This window comes from Salvelinus sp. IW2-2015, linkage group LG25, assembly GCF_002910315.2.
Source record: "Salvelinus sp. IW2-2015 linkage group LG25, ASM291031v2, whole genome shotgun sequence".
NCBI classification, from domain to species: Eukaryota; Metazoa; Chordata; class Actinopteri; order Salmoniformes; family Salmonidae; genus Salvelinus; species Salvelinus sp. IW2-2015.
The window spans coordinates 9,265,229-9,288,702 of NC_036865.1; the positions used below are offsets into that span (position 1 = coordinate 9,265,229).

Here is a 23,474-nt window from a genome sequence, read left to right on the forward strand (position 1 = left end):
AGTCACCTCAGCCTTGTTGTTACACTAGTCAGACACAGTAGGTCTCCTTCCACCATCATTTAAGTGTGACTCTAGGTAGATACACAAGTCCTTTRTGGTGGTTCCATAGAGTAGTAATATCAGTGGTATATCAGTAATATACCAATAGTGTCAGAGTCTAGGGCATTAGACCCTTTGGTACAATGTCCTATCAATGTTCTAAAGCAGGGATCATCAACTAGATTCAGCCACGGGACAATTTATTTTTAAGTGGATGGTCAGGGGGCTGGAACATAACTACAAATAATTTGTAGACTGCAAATTTACCGCAAGAAGCCCAAACAGAAATCATATTTGACTAAAACATAATTTCAAACCTTGCTCACGTTTATATATGATCACAAATATCACTCTATTATGCGTGGTAATACTTTGGAAGAGATGTCCAAAATTAAAATCACTTGGAGCTGATTTGCCTGTGTTGTTACAGTCTTGGGGGGCCAATTAAAATCCCCTGTGGGCCAAATTCAGCCCGCGGCCCCGCCAGTTGGGTAACCCTGTCCTAAAGGGACAAATATATGATAAAAGAGAGCTGTAACATGTCCAGTTCGTGTCTGAACTGAGAAAATGATTGGCCTTATAGTATTTCACCGTGACGCCCCTGAGACTCCGGTTGTCGTTGTCTGTTGAGGATGGCCTCAAGAGTTCCCCAATTATTATTTCCAGTAGTATGCTACTCATGCCAGTTCCTAGGTTTTACACACAAGGACATCTTGATATGCATCGTCTTTACTGTTAGTAGTGTTAGAAGTGTCATTCTGGACTGCCTTAAGTAGTTGTCATTGGCATAGACATCCCACTACCCGTGGAGCTGACTTCCCACATCCCTCTACCATGATGTATCTCTCTACCATTAGATGAGGACGTGTCTGTTTCTGCCCTCCTGATTTACTTCCTATAAAGGAGTATTGGGTCTGTAGTCTTACTGCTGACTCGACACGTGCTGTGTTAGTTGGAGGTGAAGGGTTTATGTGATTGTGGTAGCTAGTGATTGACTGTAAAGCCTGTGTGTACTTCCTGGTCTCCACCAAAAGATTGCTCAACATCCCCCTCTTTATTTACTATGCAACAGAATGGCCTCTGGTGGTGTATGAAGAGTTTCTGTGTCTCAGATTGTCTTCATGTGTGCCATTTCTTTTCAGTTTCAGTATTTATGTTTACGAAATGATTCTGTAGTGCAATTGCATATTATTATAATCAGTTATAAATGATGAATACATATGGATTCTCAATCATTATTACGATTATGATACGTGTTATTATCATTGTTATCAGAAGTCATTATTATATAAGATAATGGATTGACTTTGAAGCGAGGCGAATATGAATATTTTACATATAATTGTATTGGTGATAAAAGAATGGTAGCAAACAAATGGTTTCCTTGGTTGTGAGTGAAGATACATCAGAACCAATAAAGAATGGCATCCCATCCCTTAGTAATGTTACTGTTATGCTATTATCAGAGATGTTTTACTTGTGCCATTTTGACAGCATTATTCTTGACTTGGTGTTTTTTTTCTGAGTGTGCAAATCAAGCGTGTTGTACTGTAGGACCCCATGCTGTCAAGCAACTGATCCTGTTAGCATTTCCTCCATGGATGGTGTGCGACCATACCCAAATGATTTCCTATGAGAAAACAATATGTGTATTTGCAGCCATTGTTACAAGTTTATAATGTATTTTTCTATCTTATTTTATATGTGTGTAAGGGAAAAAAATGTTAAATGACTTACATAAACGACAAAAGCAGCTACGTTATTTGTTTGATTTGAGATTCTTTGTAGTTTATTAAATCCGTTTTTTCCTAATCCTGGTCCTGGGGAACCAAAGAGGTGCACACCTGATTCCTCTAARGATCAACTCATCATAAAACCTTTGATTAGTGGAATCAGGTGTCTAGTGCTAGGGCAAAAACAAATATGTGCACCACTTTGGGTCCCCAGGACCAGGATTAAGAAACACTGCATTAAATTGACTCCTTGACAAAGTCTTATCTCTATTACTGATTCAGATCATTTAACTTTTTCCTTTCGTCCCGTGTTTTGTTGTGACGTGTTAGAGTTAGCCAGTATTATTTAATAAATGACTCCAAACAGACGTATTAATGAAAATGATCTGTTTTATTACCATTCTGAGGGCACTGCATCATTTTAGAAAGAGAGGCTGTAGGAGTTATTATATACTGGGTGGTTCGAGCACTGAGTGCTGATTGGCTGACAGCTGTGGTATACCACGGGTATGACAAAACATTTATTTTTACTGCTCTAATTACGCTGGTAACCAGTTTATAATAGCAATAAGGCACCTCAGAGGTTTGTGGTATATGGCCAGTATACCACGGCTAAGGACTGTGTCCAGGCACTATGTGTTGCGTCGTGCTTAAGAACAGCCCTTAGCCGTGGTATATTGGCCATATACCACACCTCCTCTGGTCATTGCTTAATTATCATGCATCTGTATAATGTAGTGGTAGTTTGCAGCTATGAAGTGTTAGATGACACATGAACCATATCTATGAAGGAATATAGCCTCTTAGACCATTGGGCCATTTGATTCAATCAAACATAGCAGATGTTTATTTTATAAGCATGTTGTTCTCTTAATAGTAACTTATGCAACATCCCTCAATTTCAGAGTATTTGAAATAGTTTTGAAAAATCATGTTATGACTTCTCATTAACTTATTTTCTTTGGCCAAAGTATTAATCTGTGTTTCATTTCAAACCCACCATAAAATACCCAAGTTGAAAGTAAATATGAGATGCTAAGCTCAATGTTTTTCAGGGTGGCTTTGTTGACTTCACTTTGCTACTCCCCTCTACATCCAGGGTAAAAACTCAAAASGATTTTCAATAGTTTGTTATGGATACTCTGAAGTTTCATGGAGGAGTCGTATCGAATCCTAGAAAATGGGGACATCCCAGAAGAAGGAAGCTCTATCTCATTGGCCTAGAAAGTTTATGGAAATGGAGGAAAATGCAAGCGGTGGGTGTGGCACAATTTTGGTAGGTCAAGGGTCATAAACTAATTTAACTTCAGGATATATTACTGGAAGAACTACTACGTAGTGTAGAACCACATTTTATATTCAACACTGGCTTAACCAGAATAACAATGAGAAAGGAGCCTAGTGAGTTGACAAAATGGTGACTTGAGCAATAATGCACGGGGGGGTGTGGTATATAGCCAATATACCACGGCTACGGGTTGTTCTTAGCACGACGCATCGCAGAGTGCCTGGACACAGCTCTTAGCCGTGGTATATTGGCTATATACAATCAACCCCCGAGGTGCCTTATTGCTATTATAAACTGGTTACCAATGTAATTACAGCAGTAAAAAMAAATGTTTTGCCATACCCGTATTATACGGTCTGATACCTACAGCATAAGACCTACAGCATCCGATGTCACAGGAAGGCCAAAAAGATCATCAAGGACAACAACCACCCGAGGCACTGCCTGTTTACCCCGCTACCATCCAGAAGGCGAGGTCAGTACAGGTGCATCAAAGCTGGGACCGAGAGACTGAAAAATAGCTTCTATCTCAAGGCCATCAGACTGTTAAACAGCCATCACTAACACAGTGAGGCTGCTGCCTACATACAGACTTGAAATCATTGGCCACTTTAATAAATGGATCACTAGCCACTTTAATAATGTTTACATATCTTGCATTACTCATCTCATGTATATACTGTATTTTATACCATCTATTGCATCTTGCCTATGCCGCTCAGTCATTGCTCATCCATATTTTTGTATGTATATATTATTCCATTCCTTTACTTAGATATGTGTGAAGGTAGTTGTTGTSGAATTGTTAGATTGCTTGTTAGATATTTACTGCACTGTCGGAGCTAGAAGCACAAGCATTTCGCTACACTCGCAATAAAATCTGCTAACCATGTGTGTGACCAATAAAATTAGATTTGAGTTGATGTCATATGCCATGGCTGTCAGCCAATCAGTATTCAAAGCTCGAACCACCCAGTTTATAATGTATCTTATACAATGAAGGACACCACAAAATGGGCTTCGAATAGGTGGTAAAATTATCTCCGATCCCCGATGTAGAAGCGGACAGGAACACAGTGTGGTACAGATGTGAGGTGGAGTGCAAATCAATACCCTCCTTCACACTATCTGACATTGGAAGGCATGGAGGATATGTAATTGGGAATTGTGTGATTACTATCTGCTGTCATCTTTAAGTCAATGGAGCTTCCTCAGATGCTCAAATGTCTCTCTACTCAAAAACACACAACAACACCTCTGCTCTAGCAGCCTGCTGTTATGAGTTAAGTTATTGTTATACCGGTTACGCCTGTTAACATTTTCCATATACAACTACTTCTTAGCATGGCAACTAGTCTACAAGTCTCCCTCCATCACAAACACACACATACTTTGTCCATATCCATACCCGCACATTGCAACCCTCACCCTTTCTGGGTTCTCATTCCTTGTTTCACTACTCATTCTCTTTTTCCCCGGTCCTCATCCTCCAATCCGGAGCTTTCCAGGGGAATTGCCATGTCTATCACAGGGTTTAAATTGCCTGGGCTGCAGTGGGCCTCTGCTCTGTGTTGATAAGATGTGCTGGGGTTCCTGGCGGCTATTTTGGGGAAGAAATCGCATCTTGTGTTGCCACCGGGTGTTGAGCCATGAAAGTGTTTGTGTAGAAGAAGTAAAAAGCTTGGCACCCAGATCTCTGATTGAGTTGTGGGATTCTGTCTCTCTCTCTCGCTCTCTCTCTCTCTCTCTCTCTCTCTCGCTCTCTCATTATGGAGTGTTAAAGTACATGTGAGGCTCTCTGGGCATCACATTTTAACTGCTGAGGAGGAGAAATGAGAAGTAAAATGTTGAAGTTCACCCTGCCATAGATCAACAGCAGCTATAACAGCAACACAGCCATGCCATGGGGTAGACGAGGAGAAGAGGAAGAGGAGGAGAGGAGGGTTAGAGCAGAATACTGGCGTCTCCGCTGTGCGGATTGATCTGTAAATTGCTTCAGCCACTCCCAGCAGAAACCTACATGTCTTGCAGAAACCATGCAGTGATCATAGTGTACTTTGTGCTCAACGTGATTGAAATCTAAAGTCTATGTTCCCATGTTAGTGGAGACTGCATTGACGGTAAGCGCTGCATATGTCGGCTCAATCGGAAATGACCTTTACGTTTCTGACGTGGAATCTGTAACGCTTCAGCGATACAGATTGAATAGAATCTTTTGTCTTTCCCTGCCATTTGTTTTATTCAACAGAACAGTACCAGACTCTGGCTGTGATACATCCAATATTCTGCCCCAGAGTGGGGATCAATCAGATCAGACAGAAGTACTCATCCCACTGCTGCTCTGAACCTGCATATGAGAGAGAGAGAGAGAGAGAGAGAGAGTGGTTGAAATAATATTCCCCCTGAATCAAAATCTGCAGACCACCGCCTCCCATCCCCAACTTGGAAAATGCCCCCCCAAACTCCCCCCCCTGTCCTACTCCTAATGTAACATAATAGAGTGTGTGTGTGTGGGGGTCTAATAAGTAGGTAAATGTCCTTAAGGGAGGGTAGGGACGGGTAGGCAGCACAGCACTGGCAGTGAGGATGAAAGCAGAGCTTGCAGGGACTGGGTAAAGAGTCCTGGGAGGATGTTCAGTCGCCACACAGGATCACCTTAGTATGTCCCAGAGCACTTTTGACCTTCATGTTGAGCTGGCTGGGATCTTGGTCAGCTTCTGCTGGCGGTTGGGAAGACTGAAAAGTGATGCATTGCGGCACCTTACTGGCGTCAGTCACGTCAATACCATAGTACCATTAAAAACTCTTAGCTCTGTTAGTGTCTTTTAAATGTGTCCCCTGGCTGCTCTTAGAAAACGTTATTAAAACATGTTATAATGCGGCGGTCTTTTTAATATGTTCTGTATTCAGTTCACTTCAGTATTTTATAATGGTTTAATTTCCATCTGTTTGAAAATACCCTTCTCACTTCGTGTTCTCCAACCAAAGCAAATGAAACGCATCTGATTGAGAAGGAAAACAACTCCATGGAACACTGTTATCGACATGTGTAGAGTGTGCCGGGCAGAGCTCCCCTTCTCCGTATTTAGCCGAACCCTTGATTTGAACGTGGCTGCGGGGAGATGTTGTAGCCTAAACATCACATACGAGAGAATGAGCTCCACTTGATTGTGAGAGTGAGTAATTAGCTTGTTGCTTATCTAATCGTTTTGCCCTTTGTTTGGCACTTGTTGGTTTTCACCTCATTAAAATCAGCCTTATCAGGGATTGGCACAATGCACCACCACCTACTGAGCTGTGTGACCATGTTAACAGGGTAATATGTTGTTTGTTTGTTCTTCCTGCCTGTAAGGGCATTTAGATCTTTATTCAGTCCGTATCGCTGCAGCGATAGATTGCGTGATAGAAATGTAAAGGTCATTTCAGATTGAGAGGACATACGCAGCGTTTACCGCTACTGCAGTATCCGCTAACGCGGGAACATTTTTATCACGCTGTACCGCTGATTGAATAGAGCCCTTAGTCGGAGGTGGGTGATCAACCAGATTAATGGGGAAACGGGCATTTTGCATTACTGGAATCACACCATGCAGGGCCTTCGGTATGTGGGGAAACTAGTGGAAGAGGATGACATGGAACAACAAAGGATGGAAGAAGATCAGATACTGAGAAAAACATACAAATGAATGGAAATGTAAGAACATTATTGATGTCAGGTCTTTACTGCACCAACCAATAAATGATGGAAAAACGGTCATTTTCATTTCTCTCGACAGGCATGTGGTAACAAGTAGCATTCATTATTCAATGAGGGAAGTGAATGAATAGGTCCTTAATCTCCAAACCAAGAGTGAGCACAGGCTGGATCCAACTTAAAACTCCTTTGTTCAAGAAAAAGGCCCATAAATCAGTGCTTACAAATTTGTTTTCTAAGGTGTCCAAATTCCTACTGATCCGCTCTCTCTCTCACCCTCTCCTCTATCTCATGTCCTCCACACTGGTCTCAAAMAGGAACTGACGCCCCACAGCACTGTTTTCCTGTTTCCACGGAGACAGTGCCTCGCTGAGGTCCTGGGCACTGGGCTTTAACTTATTATTTATTTTTTTGCATTGGTCGGCTCCCAATAATGGAGCCCAAATGAGACAGGAAGGGCACAGTGGAGGGGGGTTTCGGGACAGGGATGGGGGCAGAGAGAAGTAAGCAACAAAAACATTCAGAATTGCATTCATAATGACATCACTACCATTTCCCACAGCGGTTCTCATAGAGCGAGCCCTCTGCCTTCATTCATTGGCTCGGAGTTGGCTTTTCAGGAGCCCGGGGAGGCCATCTCTCCCCTCATCTCAATGCCCTTTTTGTTGCAGAACACAGAGCTCGTTTCTAGGCCCACAGAAAAGCCTGGGTAATTTAGTTTGAGGTTGCCAGGAAGTCTGAGTCCTCTAGCCTGGCAACAATGGCAAATGTTATTGCCTCACTTTGAGGGCCCAGAAACTCCACAGCTGCAAAGCCTGAATTCTAATAGAAACTTTTTTTTTTTGGCCCACTCTCTCACTCTGTCCTTACAAATTCCTTTGAGTGGTTGCAGAGTAGCCTGACAGAAATTAGAAGAGCACTTCTCTGGGCGGTGTGGGTCCCCTCGAGGTTTTAGTGTGCTATAGTTGTTTATCACATTTAGAAAGACAGCAATTTGAATCAGAGGTTGTTGTCTGATAAGCTGTTCCCATATCTCTAGATAAAATAGTATTTGACTTACTATTTATGTAGCTGACATGAATCTGAATCAACGTAAATCAAGAGGAACAGTGAGTAGGATTCCTTTGAGACAAATAGCCTGGGTCCCAGTCTGTTTAGCTATCATTCCATTCCTTGCCCTGCTAAACGTGTTTAGCAATGACACGGAGTACAAAGAGCAGAATGTTAGCAAAACAGGTTCTGGAACTCAGGCTGTGAGACAAATACTATTAGTTGCATGTCTTTTACACACTAAGGGTTCCATTCAATCTGTGTCGCGGAAATTCAGCGTTACAGCCTGATAGAAATTTAAAGGCAATGTTCCTGCGTTTGCGGAGACTGGATTCACGGTAACCGCTGCAGATGAGGGTTTAATAGGAAATGACCTTTCCATTTCTAGCACGTTATCTGTAACACTTGGGGCGATACAGATTGAATTGAGCCCTAATTGTTTGTGGCCCTGTGAGATCTTTTTGGAAGCAGATAAAGAAAACAAAATGTCATTATAAAGTTGAGTTAGTCAATAAACATTTAATTGTGTTAAATACGAGTAGAAGACCTGATAAATAAAATCAGTGCAAAAACTGTTCTCTAACAATTTTTTGTAAAAGGAAGAAAAACGTCTTCTGTTTCTGTAATGGGTCAAGCTGACTGACTTATTTTTTTAAAAGTGTTTTGCTGCCATCTAGTTGGGGGACATCAAATCACAGGTGAATTATCAACAGTAGCTGAACAATTTAACTCATTGAACATAAACCACACAAAAAAAAATTCTACTCATTAGTCAAGAACCACTGAATAGTGGTAACGCACAATCGAGTTATCAACTTAACTGATTTAGTTGTTCCAATATTCCGTAATCAACTATAGGCCTACTCATTTTTAAATATATTCAGGACATCATGGACCATTTCTTTCATGAATGGTTTATTACAAAAACGCAAGACAAAAACAAGTCAACTGTATTCTAATGGCAAACACAATACAAAAAACATACACCTCTCTATAGGATGTAGGTCCGCTGCATCAAAAAAAGAAAGAATGACAGCGAAAAAAGAAAACGATATGAGTTTCAGAATCTAAAAAGGCAGAGATTGCTGAAAAACAAYAGAGAGGAGAATATTGTTTGCCACTGGAGAAAAAAGGCCAGAACCACAACTGAAAACCAAACCAAATAAAACTGAACTCAATGAAGGTCTGTTTTGAGGGGAACCAGGGGAATTTAGCTCTTCAAACCAACATTAACTTACATAAATACAAGGAAGGTACCAAGCTTTTTTCATCATTTTTTTCTTCTTCAATTATCAGTGTGGGTGCAATAGACTGGGTCTGTGCTAGATACATGCCTCTACACACTTTCAAGAAATAAGAAAAAGAAACAGAGGTTAGAAGTGACAATTAAATTCCAATTTAAACAGTAAAAATGGTATTCACAAGGTCAAATGTCGATAATTGTTCAGAGTACCCTGGTTGTGTTTAAAGCAAATATAAACATCAAACAAGGAGTTAAGTTGAGCACTTTCAACAGATAACTGAACAGTTTAACTGGAAAATAAAATCCATCTGGCTATGCATGTATACAAGCATTATTTGAAAGCTTTGATGATATACAGTAAGTAGTTGGCAGCACTTGATAATATTTCTGTGAATAGTCATGGATTTTGTGAGAGGTTACATCTGAAAAGGTGGAACTTGGGGGCAAATGGGGAAGGCTTTGCCACCGAAAAGATGTTTTCAACTATAGCCATTGTGAATCACATTCACTGCCATTTAAATTGCACCTTTGTTCCCAATTCATAAATAAGTAGTGCAGTTTCCCCTACAACCTCAATAGACAAATACTTGTACAAAATATGAAATCCCTAATCTCAGGAATATTTGAAGGTATTTGTCAAAATACACTGCACATATTAAATATCTCAATTATTCTCACTTTCACAAATGCAATGTTTTACACACACGCACAGCAGATGTAAAAACGACATATATTGTAACTATTCTCAAGATATATTCATCATGCATACATATATATGGAGTCAATTTTATACTTTGTGGTAATTGCAGTCAGTATATGTTGACAAATACCACATATAGTATTTTCAAGTTCTAAGGATATGATTGGACTTCATATTTCGACATTAAATCCTTAAATCAACAATCTGAATGTTCATCCGAACTCTGTGTAGTAGAACTAAACGGTCTAAGCATTCATACTACATAAAAACTTGGTTGATCACTCGATGCTAGCAGTTCTCCAAAAAAAAAGATGCAACAAAGTAATTATCCCAAATATAAAAAGATGTCTTTTGTTTTGTTTTTTCATTTCACCACTGTGTGTTGTCATTGAGATCATAAACAAGTGATGTTAAGTAGGGGATGGGAAAGTAACATGTGCCAGCTTTCTGATTGAAGGATTCATCTTAGCACATTTATTGGAAATGCCTGGATTCAATCAACCTTTTTTAGTTTCTCATAAAGTACTTCACTGTTTTGATTTTATTGATGGTTGGTTTGAGTCATAGATTACTTGCGTGAACTGAACAGATAGAGTAAATCTTGAAGATAAACCATAGAAGCTTGATTGAACCAGGGACTGTGTGTGGTGGCATGCAGACATCACATTAATCCCCTAGAGGTCAAATCCTGATTTAGTTTGATAGCAAGGTTCATTTTGACCCTTGTCATGTCACGGAAATAAAAAATAGATTATATACAGAAAAAGAGGAAATGGGTTTGCTCAACAGCAGAAACATTTTATAGCAGTTTTATTTTGATGATGTGTAGCAAGGGTGGCATCCTAACACGGCTGATATACTACACAGATGGTACGGTATACTTCACATCTGGCAAGACTCTAGCAACACTTTCACCCTAACCCTGCAGCTAACCCTGACCAAAAGGGAATGTGAACTAAATAAATCTAAATATTTATTTGCATGGGCAGCAGAGGACAACACAGTCAGTGTAATCTAGGAAAAAAAATATGCAATTTGCTGATACCATACCACAAGTCATCATCACACACACGTTATATACTCAAGAGTAATGCCAATTCAAGTCCGAAACAAGATCCCCAAAAACCTCCCAACCCCTGAAAGCCAGAGTAGTAAGCTGTGTGTGGGTAGTTGAGAGCAGACTACTACTGCTCTCACTCAGAGTCTGAATCAAGTGGTGCCATCTCATCTATGCCCTTCCACTGGCGCTGGTGGGCCTCCTCGGCGTGCTGCCGCTTGTGCCTGGAGTAGCTAGACGAGTGCACAAATGTCTTGTTGCAGGTGGTGCATTCGTACTTGCCCCCTGTGGAGTGAGATCTCTCATGGTGGTGGAGGTTGGACAACCTGGCGAAGGTCTTTTTACAGTAAGAGCAGCTGAACTTGTCTCCCTTGTGCATTTGCTGGTGCCTGGCGAGGCTCTGCGCCTGGCTGAAGTGCTTGTCACACTGCTCGCATGCATATTGTCCTTCCTCTTCCTCAGAGACTGATGTTTGGCGCTGCCGCTGGCGCTTGGCAGCTCTTGACCGCTTGTTCTTCTTGCAAAGGGTGTAGAAGTTGGGTTTGTCCCTCGAGCACAACTTGAGGCGTATTTTCAAGTCTGAGGACTTGGTGAGACTGTCTTTACCCTGGGCATAGTTATTCAGAAGATCCTTGACATGAGAGACTTGGTGTTTCGAGAGGCCAATGGAGTTCTTGAAGGTCATGTCACATTGTGTACACGCGTAGAACTTCTCTCCGGGGAGATTCTTCTCGATCGGGAACTTCTTCTCGCCAGGGATCTTCTTCTCGCCAGCCTGCTTTTTATTTTTCCTGCTGCCAGGCGGGCGGCGGACATAACTGATTTCTGCAGGTCGAACACCAGAGGGAATACCCTTCCCTTTTTTGTGGATGAGCCTATGACGCGACAAGCTGGAGCTGTGGTTAAAATCCTTCCCACAGATGTTGCATGGGTAAACTCTCATGCCCCGATGTGTTCTCATATGAGTGCCGAGAGCTCTTCTGCTTTTGAATCGCATTGCACACTGCGTGCATTTATATTTGTTCCCCTCACCTGACCCTGTATCCATTTGCTTGTTTGGGGGTAGGGGTGCCTTTCCTGTGTGCAATTGCTGGTGTCTTGAGAGGCTTGAGGAATGACTGTAGCACTTCCCACAGTAGTTGCAGCTGTAGTTTCCCCCTGGTGAGCTATATTCCCCTTTCTCCGAGCCTGAATCAGAGCCATCTCCAACAGGGACCAGATGGCTACTCCCTGGCTCAGTGTGGTCATCCTCATCAGAGTCGTTTACTATGACACTCTGTTCTGCAATGTCACAGCCAGGGAACTCCTCCTCATACTGGGCAAAAAAGGGCTCATCTGGCTCTGCCTTCACCTGGTCAAGATTCAGGCCAGATCCCTCGTCCGCCTCCTTTTTCACACAGGATATTGTGAACTTGGACCCGACCTCTGCCCACTTGACAACATATTCTATGGGCTGGGTGTCCAGTTCCACTGTGATGAAGTCTGCACCAAGTGCGTCCGGTTCAGACGAAGTCAAATCAGTTTCTGAGTCCTCCATTTGACCTGACCCTAAACGTCAATGTGTGTAACTTGTGGTCTTGTTATAATTACAGGGTCAACAGATTCCACCACTCCTAAAAGAGAGAAAAAAAAGTAAAAACTGCTGTCAGCTGCCTAGCTAGATAGCTGTATGTCATCGTAACAAATTAACATCAACATCCAATATCACAAATAAACAAGAACGTTTGAATATCATAGATTAAAACATTGACATAATTGTACTTTCACTATCGAAACGTGGAGTTGAATTGTGTACCGAGGAAGTGCTTTGCATTACGTTGACTGGAGGAAATGAAACAAAAAACGACTGCTTAAGTAGGTGTGGTGCTACGTTAAACGTTTGTATGAGCTTGAGCAAAACAACAAATTATTGATAATTACAGACTGTTAGTTAATACACTACATTTGAGGTTGATTTACGCCACAATGACAGAAAATTACCAGACAAAGCTGCAACAATAAACAGGAAATACAGTAAGGTTTGGGATGAGCACAATGCATGATGGGAGTGGATTAAATCGGCTGTGACTAAAAGGCCGCATTACAACAGACAGATGTATAAAAAATGATTGCTTTCTTGTGCCCAAAACATAATCAAATCCTAAAATGACATCCAAGAACTATAGTGAATGACAAAGCAACATTGTCGCAGGGCGGATGCCGGTAGCTATATCGACCAAAGGGAGCTAGTAATGTATGTTTTATTAATTCCGCATTTTTAGCTCAGAAGGCGCTCTAGCTCAGACTACACACAAATACTCACAGCGGCGTGAATTCATCCCCCCCGCCATAAAAATAGCACCGAGCATTCGCCATGGACTATGTTTTTTGCGTATTCATGCATTATTCAATCGATTTCTCAGACACATATTTCTCTATTGATCAAGCAGCATAGTACTGATCATGATAATACATTAAACAATGAACAGGTCTACAGTCACTGATCATGTGGATCATCTTGGAAGGTTGACAGACTCAAGTCCAGCATCGATGACACATGCAGCTAGAGGGCATATAACGAGAGCCAAGGCTCGAGAGCTGGCTTCATACGATTTTCCACAGCAGATTCAGTGTCATCAGAAGTCCCCCCCCCCCCCGTTACGAGATGGATTTTTTTTGACAGGAATTGCCACCAAACCGTGGCCCGAGCATATCACCCGGCATAATGCTCATTGCAATAGACATGGCAAGATGGCTATATTTCGCATAACCAAGACGTTGTATCGTCATGTTTTAAAATTATAAGGCTGGTTATGTAGTCAAATTTGACGTATGAACAATTATACCGAAAAAAGCGATGGTGCAAGTTAATAATGTTCTCGAGATGACTATTTACCGGGCTTTTATCCTTCTAGATTCGTTGTCTTGACCCTCGACGAAATTAGTCGATTCTGCCGCACCTCTGTCAGATCACAACCAGCGTCCACACGGATATCAAGCCTTGGCAATGGCTGCGTATCGTCACTGATTTTAAATACTGTGGATTGTCTAAACGCGTTGAAGGACAGTGTGTGGCAAGCTAGCCACATGCATTTTCAATCCATGATATATACCGCTCCTGCGCAGCACGCATTGTATCTCGAATTTCATTGGGCAATGAACCAGAGAGGAACAGACGTCATTGGACAGGACATAGCATGTGCCGGGTGTCGTGAAAACTGTAGCAAACACTATTAAAACAGTTACATTATTCGCCTTCAGTCTATTACTTGTTAAGATAACATGTAAATATTACACATTATTAAATTAAATCGTAATAACCTCCACCCTTTCCTTTTCGAACCACCTAAATACCAAATGTATTGTCGAGCCAAACAAAGGACATCGAACATTGGCTTTACGGCTTTTTGAGTGACGTCATTTGGTGGCTGCAGAGACGAAAGGGGAAGCAAATGTCTACTGTTTTCTGATGATCTGGTGCTTCTGTTCTCAACCAGGGAGGGCCTACCGCAGCACCTAGYTCTTCTGCACAGACYCTGTCAGACCTGGGCCCTGACAGTAAATCTCAGTAAGACAAAAATAATGGTGTTCCAAAAAAGGTCCAGTTACCAGGACCACGAATACAAATTCCATCTAGACACAGTTGCCCTAGAACACACAAATTATACATACCTCTGACTAAACATCACCGCCACAGTTAACTTCCACAAAGCTGTGAACGATCTGATAGACAAGGCAAGAAGGGCCTTCTATGCCATCAAAACGAACATGAAATTTGACATACCAATTAGGATCTAGCTAAAAAATACTTGAATCAGTTATAGAACCCATTGCTCTTTACAGTTGTGAGGTCTGGGGTCCGCTCACCAACCAATKATTTACAGAATGGGACAAACACCAAATTGAGACCCTGCATGCAGAATTCTGCTAAAATATCCTCTGTGTACAATGTAAAACACCAAATAATGGATGCAGAGCAGAATTAGGCCAATACCCGCTAATTCTCAAAATCCAGAAAAGAGCCTTTAAATTCTACAAACACCTAAAAGGAAGCAATTCCCAAACCTTCCATAACAAAGCCATCACCTACAGAGAAATTAACCTGGAGAAGAGCCCCCTAAGCAAGCTGGTCCTGGGGGCTCTGTTCACAAACACAAACAGACCCCACAGAGCCCCAGGACAGCARCACAATTAGACCCAACCAAATCATGAGTATAAAAGGTGAAATAAAATAAATAAYTAAAATGAAAAAACGAAAAGATAATTACTTGACACATTGGAAAGAATTTACAAAAAAACAGAGCAAACTAGAATGCTATTTGACCCTAAACAGAGAGTACACAGTGGCAGAATACCTGAACACTGTGACTGACCCAAAATTAAGGAAATCTTTGACTATGTGAAAGGCCGCTGAAGGCAGACCTGGCTCTCAAGAGAAGACAGGCTATGTGCACACTGCCCACAAAATGAGGTAGAAACTGAGCTGCACTTCCTAACCTTCTGCCAAATGTATGACCATATTAGAGACACACATTTCCCTCAGATTACACAGACCCACAAAGAATTCGAAAAACAAATCCAATTTTGATAAACTCCCATATCTATTAAGTGAAATACCACAGCGTGCAATCACAGCAGCATGATTTGTGACTTCTGCCACAAGAAAAGGGCAACCAGTGAAGAACAAACACAACCTATATTTATGTTTATTTATTTTCCCTTTTGTACATCATTACAACACTGTATATAGACATCATATGACATTTGACATGTCTTTATTCTTTCTGAACTTTTTTGAGTGTAATGTTTACTGTTATTTTTTACTGTTTATTATCTATTTCACTTGCTTGTGCAATTTAAACATCTGTTTCCCATGCCAATAAAGCCCCTTAAATTGAAATTGAATTGGAAGCGAGACACTACACTCACTGTTTCCCCCCAGCTTTTTTCTAGTTTAATGAAAGTCAACGAACTATGTAGACCAGACCCAGCTGCTATTGCATTGATGTCTAAGGGAGACACACCCAGTTAAGTAGACCGAAACTGTCAACGCTAAAAGGCCTGCGTGAAGTCTCTTAAATTTATCCACCATCTTTGGTGGATGTCTTAAACAAGTCTGCTAACGTTACTAGCTAGCGGTCACTCTACTGTGTGACTAACTAATACTGTAACTAGCTACATTTTTTGAAACTATTATCTAACTGGGTCGGAGTTGAGAAACTAGTAGTACACCCAATAATTTCAAAGAAGCTAACGGTAGCTAGCTAAGGTATAGAGATAAGTATTCAGTAATAGTAAGTTAGCTACCGTACCATACTCAGAAGATAGCTAACGTTAGTTAGCTCGTGTTAAGATAGCCAGAAACAAGACGAMGAAGCGCTAGCTAACATAGATAGCTAACAAACAGCCTGGGTTTGAATTAAATGCTCCCCAGAATAGCTGGTATATAGGCTAATGATAAATTGCAAGCCATTTAGTTACCTTTACCTAGGTGCGCTAATAGCTAATTCCTTGATTAAAGTAAGTTAACTAGCTAATTTCACTAACTAACTGAGCCAGGAAGGAAGAAATTCACAGGTTAATTAGGAAACATGGACAATACATCATCAAGTGGACCCAGTAAGGGTGGTTTCAGCATTATTTGGTGGAGCATCGCCTGAATATTCAAACACTGAATTCGGCGTAAATTACTTCTCAATGTGATATGGAAAGACTGCAATTCAATTCGACCTATTTGATGTGGCAATGAGCGTCAGCTGACTATTGTCTATGTGTTTTTCTCTCCTCACGCATTGACTGGGATGAGCCCCGGCTCACCGTATTTTAAGATATTTTACACATGTGAGTTCCAGTTAGTATAATGAATGACTTTGGWTCACAAACTGGATCTACAATACAACAAATCGGATGTGTTTAGTTTTACTGGGGGAGGTCGGATAATGTAATTATGTGCATGAGCACAACTGTAATTTTAGTCCCTTTCGAATCTGCCATGTCAGTGATTTGGAATTTACATGGCAGGAGAGTAACAATTCCAGCCAGAATAACCTATTGTTTTGGCAAACTCCAAGGTCCTCTGATAATGCTAGTCCCGTGTTTTGAGAGAAATGTCTGAGTTTGACAGGTGTTGCCCGTGGTTTGAGAAATAAAACAACTGATCAGATCAATTTAACGAAGTACTGCGCATGGCCTATATACTGTATGAAGGCCTTCATGTATCAACTTTCACAGTGAATGCTTTTGTTTATACGTTTTGTGCGAATGCATTCCCATCGCCAAATGCATCATTAAAAAAAATGCGCAAATGTAATGCAACCTTTGCTGTTAATAGATCGCAAAGCCGCATACAACTGAGCTAAACGTTTGGAAATGAAAAGTTAACTTTCTCATCCATAGCCTAAAAACGCATATCAAGTGCGCTGTTTGYTGCACATCTGAAGGCTGGGGGGCATTTAGGACGTCTTCTAKTAAGGATCGCTAAACTATCCTAATGATTATGATCACACTTCCTCAATTCAAATATTATGGCAACTATATATGGTTTAGAAACTTTGGAACCAAGCTCAGTGTAGCCTGTTATCGCCTGAACCTGTTGAAATATCTTCACGCCTAGAAAAAAKKCTCCATATTTCCGTCATAATGTCKATTTTTAAAATATATATAAATAAAATAATAATTACAAGGGGCAGTTTGGAATAAAATAATCCCGTCCGAATCGTSCTCTGGYATAACGCACATTCTGTGGTAATAATGACATACCCAACGTTCTCTAGTAATACTAGTCCGGTGCTAATAACTTATAATATTACCACAGGACCCTGATGACTTAATTTTACCGACTGATGCCAACAAKGTCAGAGGCCGATTTGAACTGGCTTTCTTCACCATCGGAGGCTGTTCTATTACTGGTGAAATATTGTTTTGACCCTTAGTCTCGCTCTTGAGCCTGTATGAAATGTCAAATATAATTAAGTTGGATCTCCTTCACAAGTTATTTCTGGATTTGAAAGACAAAGCAGATTAAGAGTTATATTAGTCTCAATAATTTTTTCAGTAGACTATAATTACTCATTCTGGTATCGACCAGCAGAGGGCAGTCTTCACCAATTTGTTCAGTATGTGTCAAAATATTTCATATGGCTGGTTGATAACTTGTCATGTTCTCCATTATGATTGCGCTGGTACAATGATTCAAGGGTTCCATTTGATCTTTCTAAAGGTATTTAAATGCATCTATATGGGTAATAATGTTTAAGCAGCAAGATTTTTGGCCAACCTCAATCTTATCGGTTGTGTGAACAATCTGCAATCTGTATTGATTCAACTAGGTGATTATTTGGGACTTAAATCTACTCAAAGTATACTCTGCTCCACGCAAAGAAGAAAAGCTAAGTGACATGCATGGATAATCTGACGTGACATGGTATGACATTAATCCATCATTTGTAATTATTAACACTGGATCTCCTGCTTAGTTCATAGTGAGGATCTTACTCTGTGGTCCAAAGGTAAACTGCCGATGGGATCAGACCACTGCTAGAGAGAGGGGGGAGAAGCAGTGAATTACATACCTCTACATTTGTTGAAATTGATTCTCACCAAACCTCTTGGCTGAATTTATAATGCTGATAGGCAGCATCATTGTTTTCCCCAGTCGGTATCAGTAATAACACATTGTTCCATGGAAAACTGGATATAGTAGCCCTATATGATGGTGTTCTGTTGTAAATCTGACCTACGTTGTTGCTTTCATTGAGATGATGTCACACTCACCCGGCCATTGAATGACCCTGTGCTTAACACACCTGCGTCGACACACCTAACTTTTTAGTGCTGTAACACAGCTGGGTTTATTGGCCTTGTCAGCGCTCTTGACATCCCGAGCAATCACATGACTTAGTCCCTGTCAGGATAGGAGAAGGAGGGCGAAGTCTGCCTTGGCCACGGATAGATTGTGTTCACTGTAATGCCGGCTCCAGTTGGAATATTGGTTTGACCCGGGTCATTCTTTTTCCAGCTGTTCGCTGTTAGAAGATAGACAGACAGTGTCATGTGCAGTGCAGTTTGACTGTTTGTGCATGTCTGAAGCTGAATCAGATCAATCATGAAGGTACAGCAGTCTAACTACATTATCATCTGACAGGCTGTTCAGCGCTTTGCCCGATGATCACCTCAACTCATGGATAACCCTTTTTGATATAGGATTTCCATATAAAGTGAAGCATAACTTCAACGGGCATGCATCAGGTTTTCAATACGCAGCCATTTTACTAGAACCCCTAGTCGTAAATCAACCCTTGTATCACATTGACGTTGTCAGAGTTGGTGTTTAGACTGTAGATGTCTGTGTTTTTAATGGATATGATATCCTCACTTTTAGGCTCCTAAATCTGGTGACCCACCAAGGAGCGACATGGGCGAACACACTTGGTTCACTGGGTGAGTGCCGTCATTCCCCACCAGAGGATTGACGCAGTCGTTGGTGTAATTTGAGCAGTGCCACACATTGGCATACTGTTATTGTTGTTTCTATTGAGATAATGTGGCATTAATTCACCTGTATGCTTTTGTGTCCTCAGCTTGGTTGTACAGTGTGTTTGGGGGTGGCCATCGAGAAGGCACGGGGAGCAGAGGATGACATCAACACMGTTGCTGCTGGGACAATGAAAGGCATGCTGTAAAAGTCCACAGGCTGGTAGAGGAACTTTTTTTAAATTTAAATAAATAAATGTAAAAACAGCAAACAAACACCAGTACAATAGCTGGCTGGATAGTATGATGTTGAATGCAGAACGGTAAAATCCGATTTGTTGTCTGGAAACATTTCCTCGTGTCTCCTCAAACACACACCCACCCACCCACCCACCCACACACACACACACACACACACACACACACACACACACACACACACACACACACACACACACACACACACACACACACACACACACACAGACAGCCATGATAAACACTTCTAGATTTCCCCCCCAGCATATTCTTTTTAGTGGAAGCTAATAGAAAATACCAATCTAGGACTTTCTGGTTTGGTCGACCAGGAAAACCTGATGGTTTGTCTCAATGGTTAAACAGGTTTTGACATGCTTCTAATTTTCCTTGTAGATTCCACTTAAAACTCCACCCAGATGTCTGCATGTGATTGAAAGAGGTTGTTGCAGACACCACTTCCTGGTTAGACTGATGACGGGTTCAGTGAGTTTGGAGGGAGGGACAGTAGGCTGTAATTGCCAGATTTTGTTATCATATAGACCGTATCTAGACAGGACACTCCTCTGCTGACAACATTTCCCAGCATGCGTCGCACCAAATTCATGAGGGGAAGTTTTTCGAAAGCTCGCACTGGACTACACTGCTATATCACTGGGAGGGAGGGGCGTGGGAACAGCATCAGCCAGAGGGGTTAAGGACACCCAACTAAATACACAACCATGGGATCAACAACGGGTTTTAGCTTTAGAGTTCATATACTGTTAAGGTTGTCACATGAACACTGCTCCCCTGTCCGAGTTGACCCCACGGGTTTTCTTTGCCAGACAACTATTATTTCTGGTATGAACATGCTTGAAACTCGTCAAACAGACATACTGTCTGTCACATTTTAAACGTTAGACTCACATGTAGTCTCCGTAAAATCTTTCCCTTTCTGACTTTTTATGGTACAAAACAAAGTCTAGTTATGCTACTTTTTTCAAGGTTGATTTACTCTCGTTTATACTCTCTCCATCTGTGTAAAAGCCCTGCTGTTAAAAAAAAARGTGGTTTTGATCACGGTCGTAATATCTCTGTCACTGATGTGTTCAACGTCTAGAATTCCACTCATGCAATGTGTCCATTGGAAATGAATCAAGTGAAGAGGTGCCTGCTTCCAGTTAGGGTTTGTCTTGTCTAGACCAGAGTCATTTCTCTCTGTATGGCCCTGACCTTCACCAGTAAGYACACTCAGATGGAATCTGATCAACATTAAAAACAAATATTATGGACTTGCATTTGTGTGACTTGCTAACACACGTCACTAAACCTTGCAGCAAAARGTCTAGACATGCAGATCATTTCTTACGTCCATTAGGGAAGTAGGATAAACATAGCTAGTTGGACTTTTTGTTGTTGTCCTGAGGCAACTGGCAACCAACCTGCATAATTGTAACATTATCCCATTGTGCTGATGCCTCTGCTAGCTGAGTCTGCCTCCCATTCAATTTGGTTTCAGACTAGTGGTTCATTGAGAAGTCTCTTAATAGTAGTGGTAGTGATTCACACAGCGTCATAGTGGGATATGAATAACAATCCTGACACACACAAAGGAAAATAAATGTTTTGTATCTAGCTACAGTGCCCAACCCTATCACATAGCCTAATATGAAGGGATCTTCATTCTTTTAGAAAAATTCCCTGGTGGTGCATACGGCGTATGGAAATGATCCAAAAGCAGTTCAATGAGGTGTTTTGGACAATGACAGCATGTTTTGCATTCTCCTTGCATCAGTGCTCTGCTCTCATGGTTGTGGGCTCCCTTGTGTGGGTAGGTGGGGTGTTGTAATTCAAGCAACCTCTGTCTTCCTGCCATGGTGACATAAGCACCCCTACTGCATCACACACACTTATCTAGGGGCTGCTGGTTGTGGGTGTGGGCCTGTGGCTACAGTACGAGAACTTATCAGTCTTGTCCCTTACCGCTGTATGGGGCCAGGGACAGCCAACCATGCTGCTACTCAGCTCTCCTGATAAAGACGTGTTGGGTCTGCCTTTGCTTCTGCGTGCCCATAGCAATGGSTTCTCATTGAGACGCTTTGCCATTCAAACCTGATCCTGAACTGTAAGCTGATCTCGTGTACTTTCCTACGTTTCTATGTGAAATCATGCTTAGTGCTGATGATTTACAACATCGTGGTAACTGTCACTCAACCCCGCCTGGTGCATAGGGCATCGTGTTAACTAGGGTCCCATTAACCAATGAAGACATATCCCACTGTTGCTGTTAGCTGTGCGTACTTTCCAGGTTCCATAGGCGTGTGCAAATTCCCACCAACAAACTGCCCTTTTACAATGCCTTTGTCAAGAGTCAGTGTTGAATGTAGACTGTGGAAACATACCTCATGTCTTTGTTCTATTGTGGCTGTGTGGGGGGGATGGTTAGCTGCTAGATGTCTCTGTGGTACTAGAATTCCATTCGTTCCTTCACTGTTTATTGTTGGTTTGATATCAGTGTTGGCTGGTTAGATTTGACTTGTGTGACTGACAGTTTGTGTTTTTTTATAGGGGGTGTACGTGGACCAGCGCGAGGGGGCCTGGCTCTGTCATCTCTCTATATAACAACTGGGACCACCTGAAGGGAAACCCTCCCACCCGCTACTGATGGAACATTGACCAGTCAAAACATTTCCCCAAATAGATCTTGATTCCTTTGTAGACATATCCTCCCTTTCCGTAATAACTTATCTTGTACCTGAGTGGGTACCCGAGTTAGGCCCCTAAGTTTGCATTAGTTTGACCTAATTTATGCTGTAATGCACATCAACGCTGCACATTCTGATGTGTATCAATTTGTTGCTGGTGTTAGGATTCATTGCTGTGAATATCTGATCAACTGTCTATGCACAGCTTTTCCCTGAATTGCACTGTCTGTAAATGTCACGTTGAATCAGTATTATTGACTGACTTGAATGTTGTTGCAAAGATTGAATGCTGTCTTACTGAAGTGAAAGGTGGAGTTGCTTCCTATGGATGTCTACATAAGTATCTCATTCCACAACTTTGCATGTGGTAATTTGCAAATGTTTGCGTTATTATTCCAAGAGAATGTTACTGTTAATTTTATTACAAAGACAAGTCAGTTTGTTAAACTAAGGGAACATATCAATGTCCTGCTTTCTATAAAAATGTATGATTTCCTTTATCAGTAATGTCTTACCAAGCCATCTTGTGATTTCACCTGACTTGCAAAGATGTAAAAAGAGGCTATCAAGTCAGTTCTGCTCATCACTGTAAACAAATCTCAAGAAYTAATGATTATTTTGCTGTTTCAAAGGTTGCAGTCATTGAGTTCAATCATATTTGACACTGATCTGTATGTTGAATTAGATTGGTCCTCACATTTGTTTACTTGTGACAGGTTTTGCTACATGAAGTTTCTGCAGTTCCAGAAAAAAAAAATGGTAACCGGGCAAAGAAGTTAACCCACTTGTCTCTACAGTCTTGGCACGGTTCTATTGGTCGAAAACCCTTTAAAAATAGATTGAAGTCAGTTTGCAGATTCTATATAGAACACTTGCAGCAGTTGTAGGGTATTCAAGAAATGTGAGCTATGCACTTCTTGACTCAACCCATTTTAGTGAGGGGGTGTCTGAGTAGATATAGGCCATAGGTTGAGGCCGTCACATGCACAGGCAGGGAGAAACAAAYACGCCTGTGCATTGAGTTCAGAGTATGGTTGATCTGTGGCCAATCTCTGTCATCATGGGAAGACTGGTGGAACTTGGTCTGACATGGCTTATCTAATCCACAATAGTTGGGTACACAACTCCATTGTGACAGCAGCACATATTGTCATCAGCACAACATTGGTTAATGCTTCACTGTGCATTTCTCCAGACCAACTGCCCATGCTTGCAACTTGGTTTGGGCAATAAAAAGAAGTTCAAACACTTGATTTACAAAAGAAGTCCAACAGAAC

General features: G+C 41.4%; 1 protein-coding gene and 2 long non-coding RNA genes across 6 annotated transcripts; 2 read left to right on the plus strand and 1 right to left on the minus strand.

Annotated features, from left to right (window-relative positions):
- Positions 1-10,842: 10,842 nt before the first annotated feature.
- Positions 10,843-13,775, minus strand: LOC111951841 (zinc finger protein 135). The gene is made up of 2 exons (XM_023970087.2): positions 13,680-13,775; positions 10,843-12,417 (listed from the first exon to the last, which is right to left on the minus strand). The coding sequence occupies exon 2, from the start codon at positions 12,339-12,341 to the stop codon at positions 10,941-10,943; it is 1,401 nt and encodes a 466-aa protein (XP_023825855.1). The 5' UTR covers positions 12,342-12,417; positions 13,680-13,775; the 3' UTR covers positions 10,843-10,940.
- Positions 13,776-15,892: 2,117 nt separating this feature from the next.
- On the plus strand, positions 15,893-19,472 carry LOC111952006 (uncharacterized). 4 transcript variants are annotated; one of them, XR_011474066.1, is made up of 4 exons: positions 15,893-16,624; positions 17,598-17,691; positions 19,164-19,222; positions 19,363-19,472. It is a non-coding gene; the product is annotated as an uncharacterized lncRNA (long non-coding RNA). The 4 variants fall into 4 exon arrangements; XR_002875664.2 differs by having other exon boundaries at positions 15,893-16,052; XR_002875662.2 differs by lacking the exons at positions 15,893-16,624; positions 17,598-17,691 and adding exons at positions 17,830-18,002; positions 18,112-18,206.
- Positions 19,473-19,751: 279 nt separating this feature from the next.
- LOC139023002 (uncharacterized) lies at positions 19,752-23,473 on the plus strand. Its single transcript, XR_011474067.1, has 2 exons — positions 19,752-21,617; positions 22,061-23,473. It is a non-coding gene; the product is annotated as an uncharacterized lncRNA (long non-coding RNA).
- Position 23,474: the final 1 nt, after the last annotated feature.

Excerpts from the sequence above, each read along its gene's own strand:
- LOC111951841 (XM_023970087.2), bottom strand. The coding sequence starts at position 12,341 with ATGGAGGACTCAGAAACTGATTTGACTTCGTCTGAACCGGACGCACTT.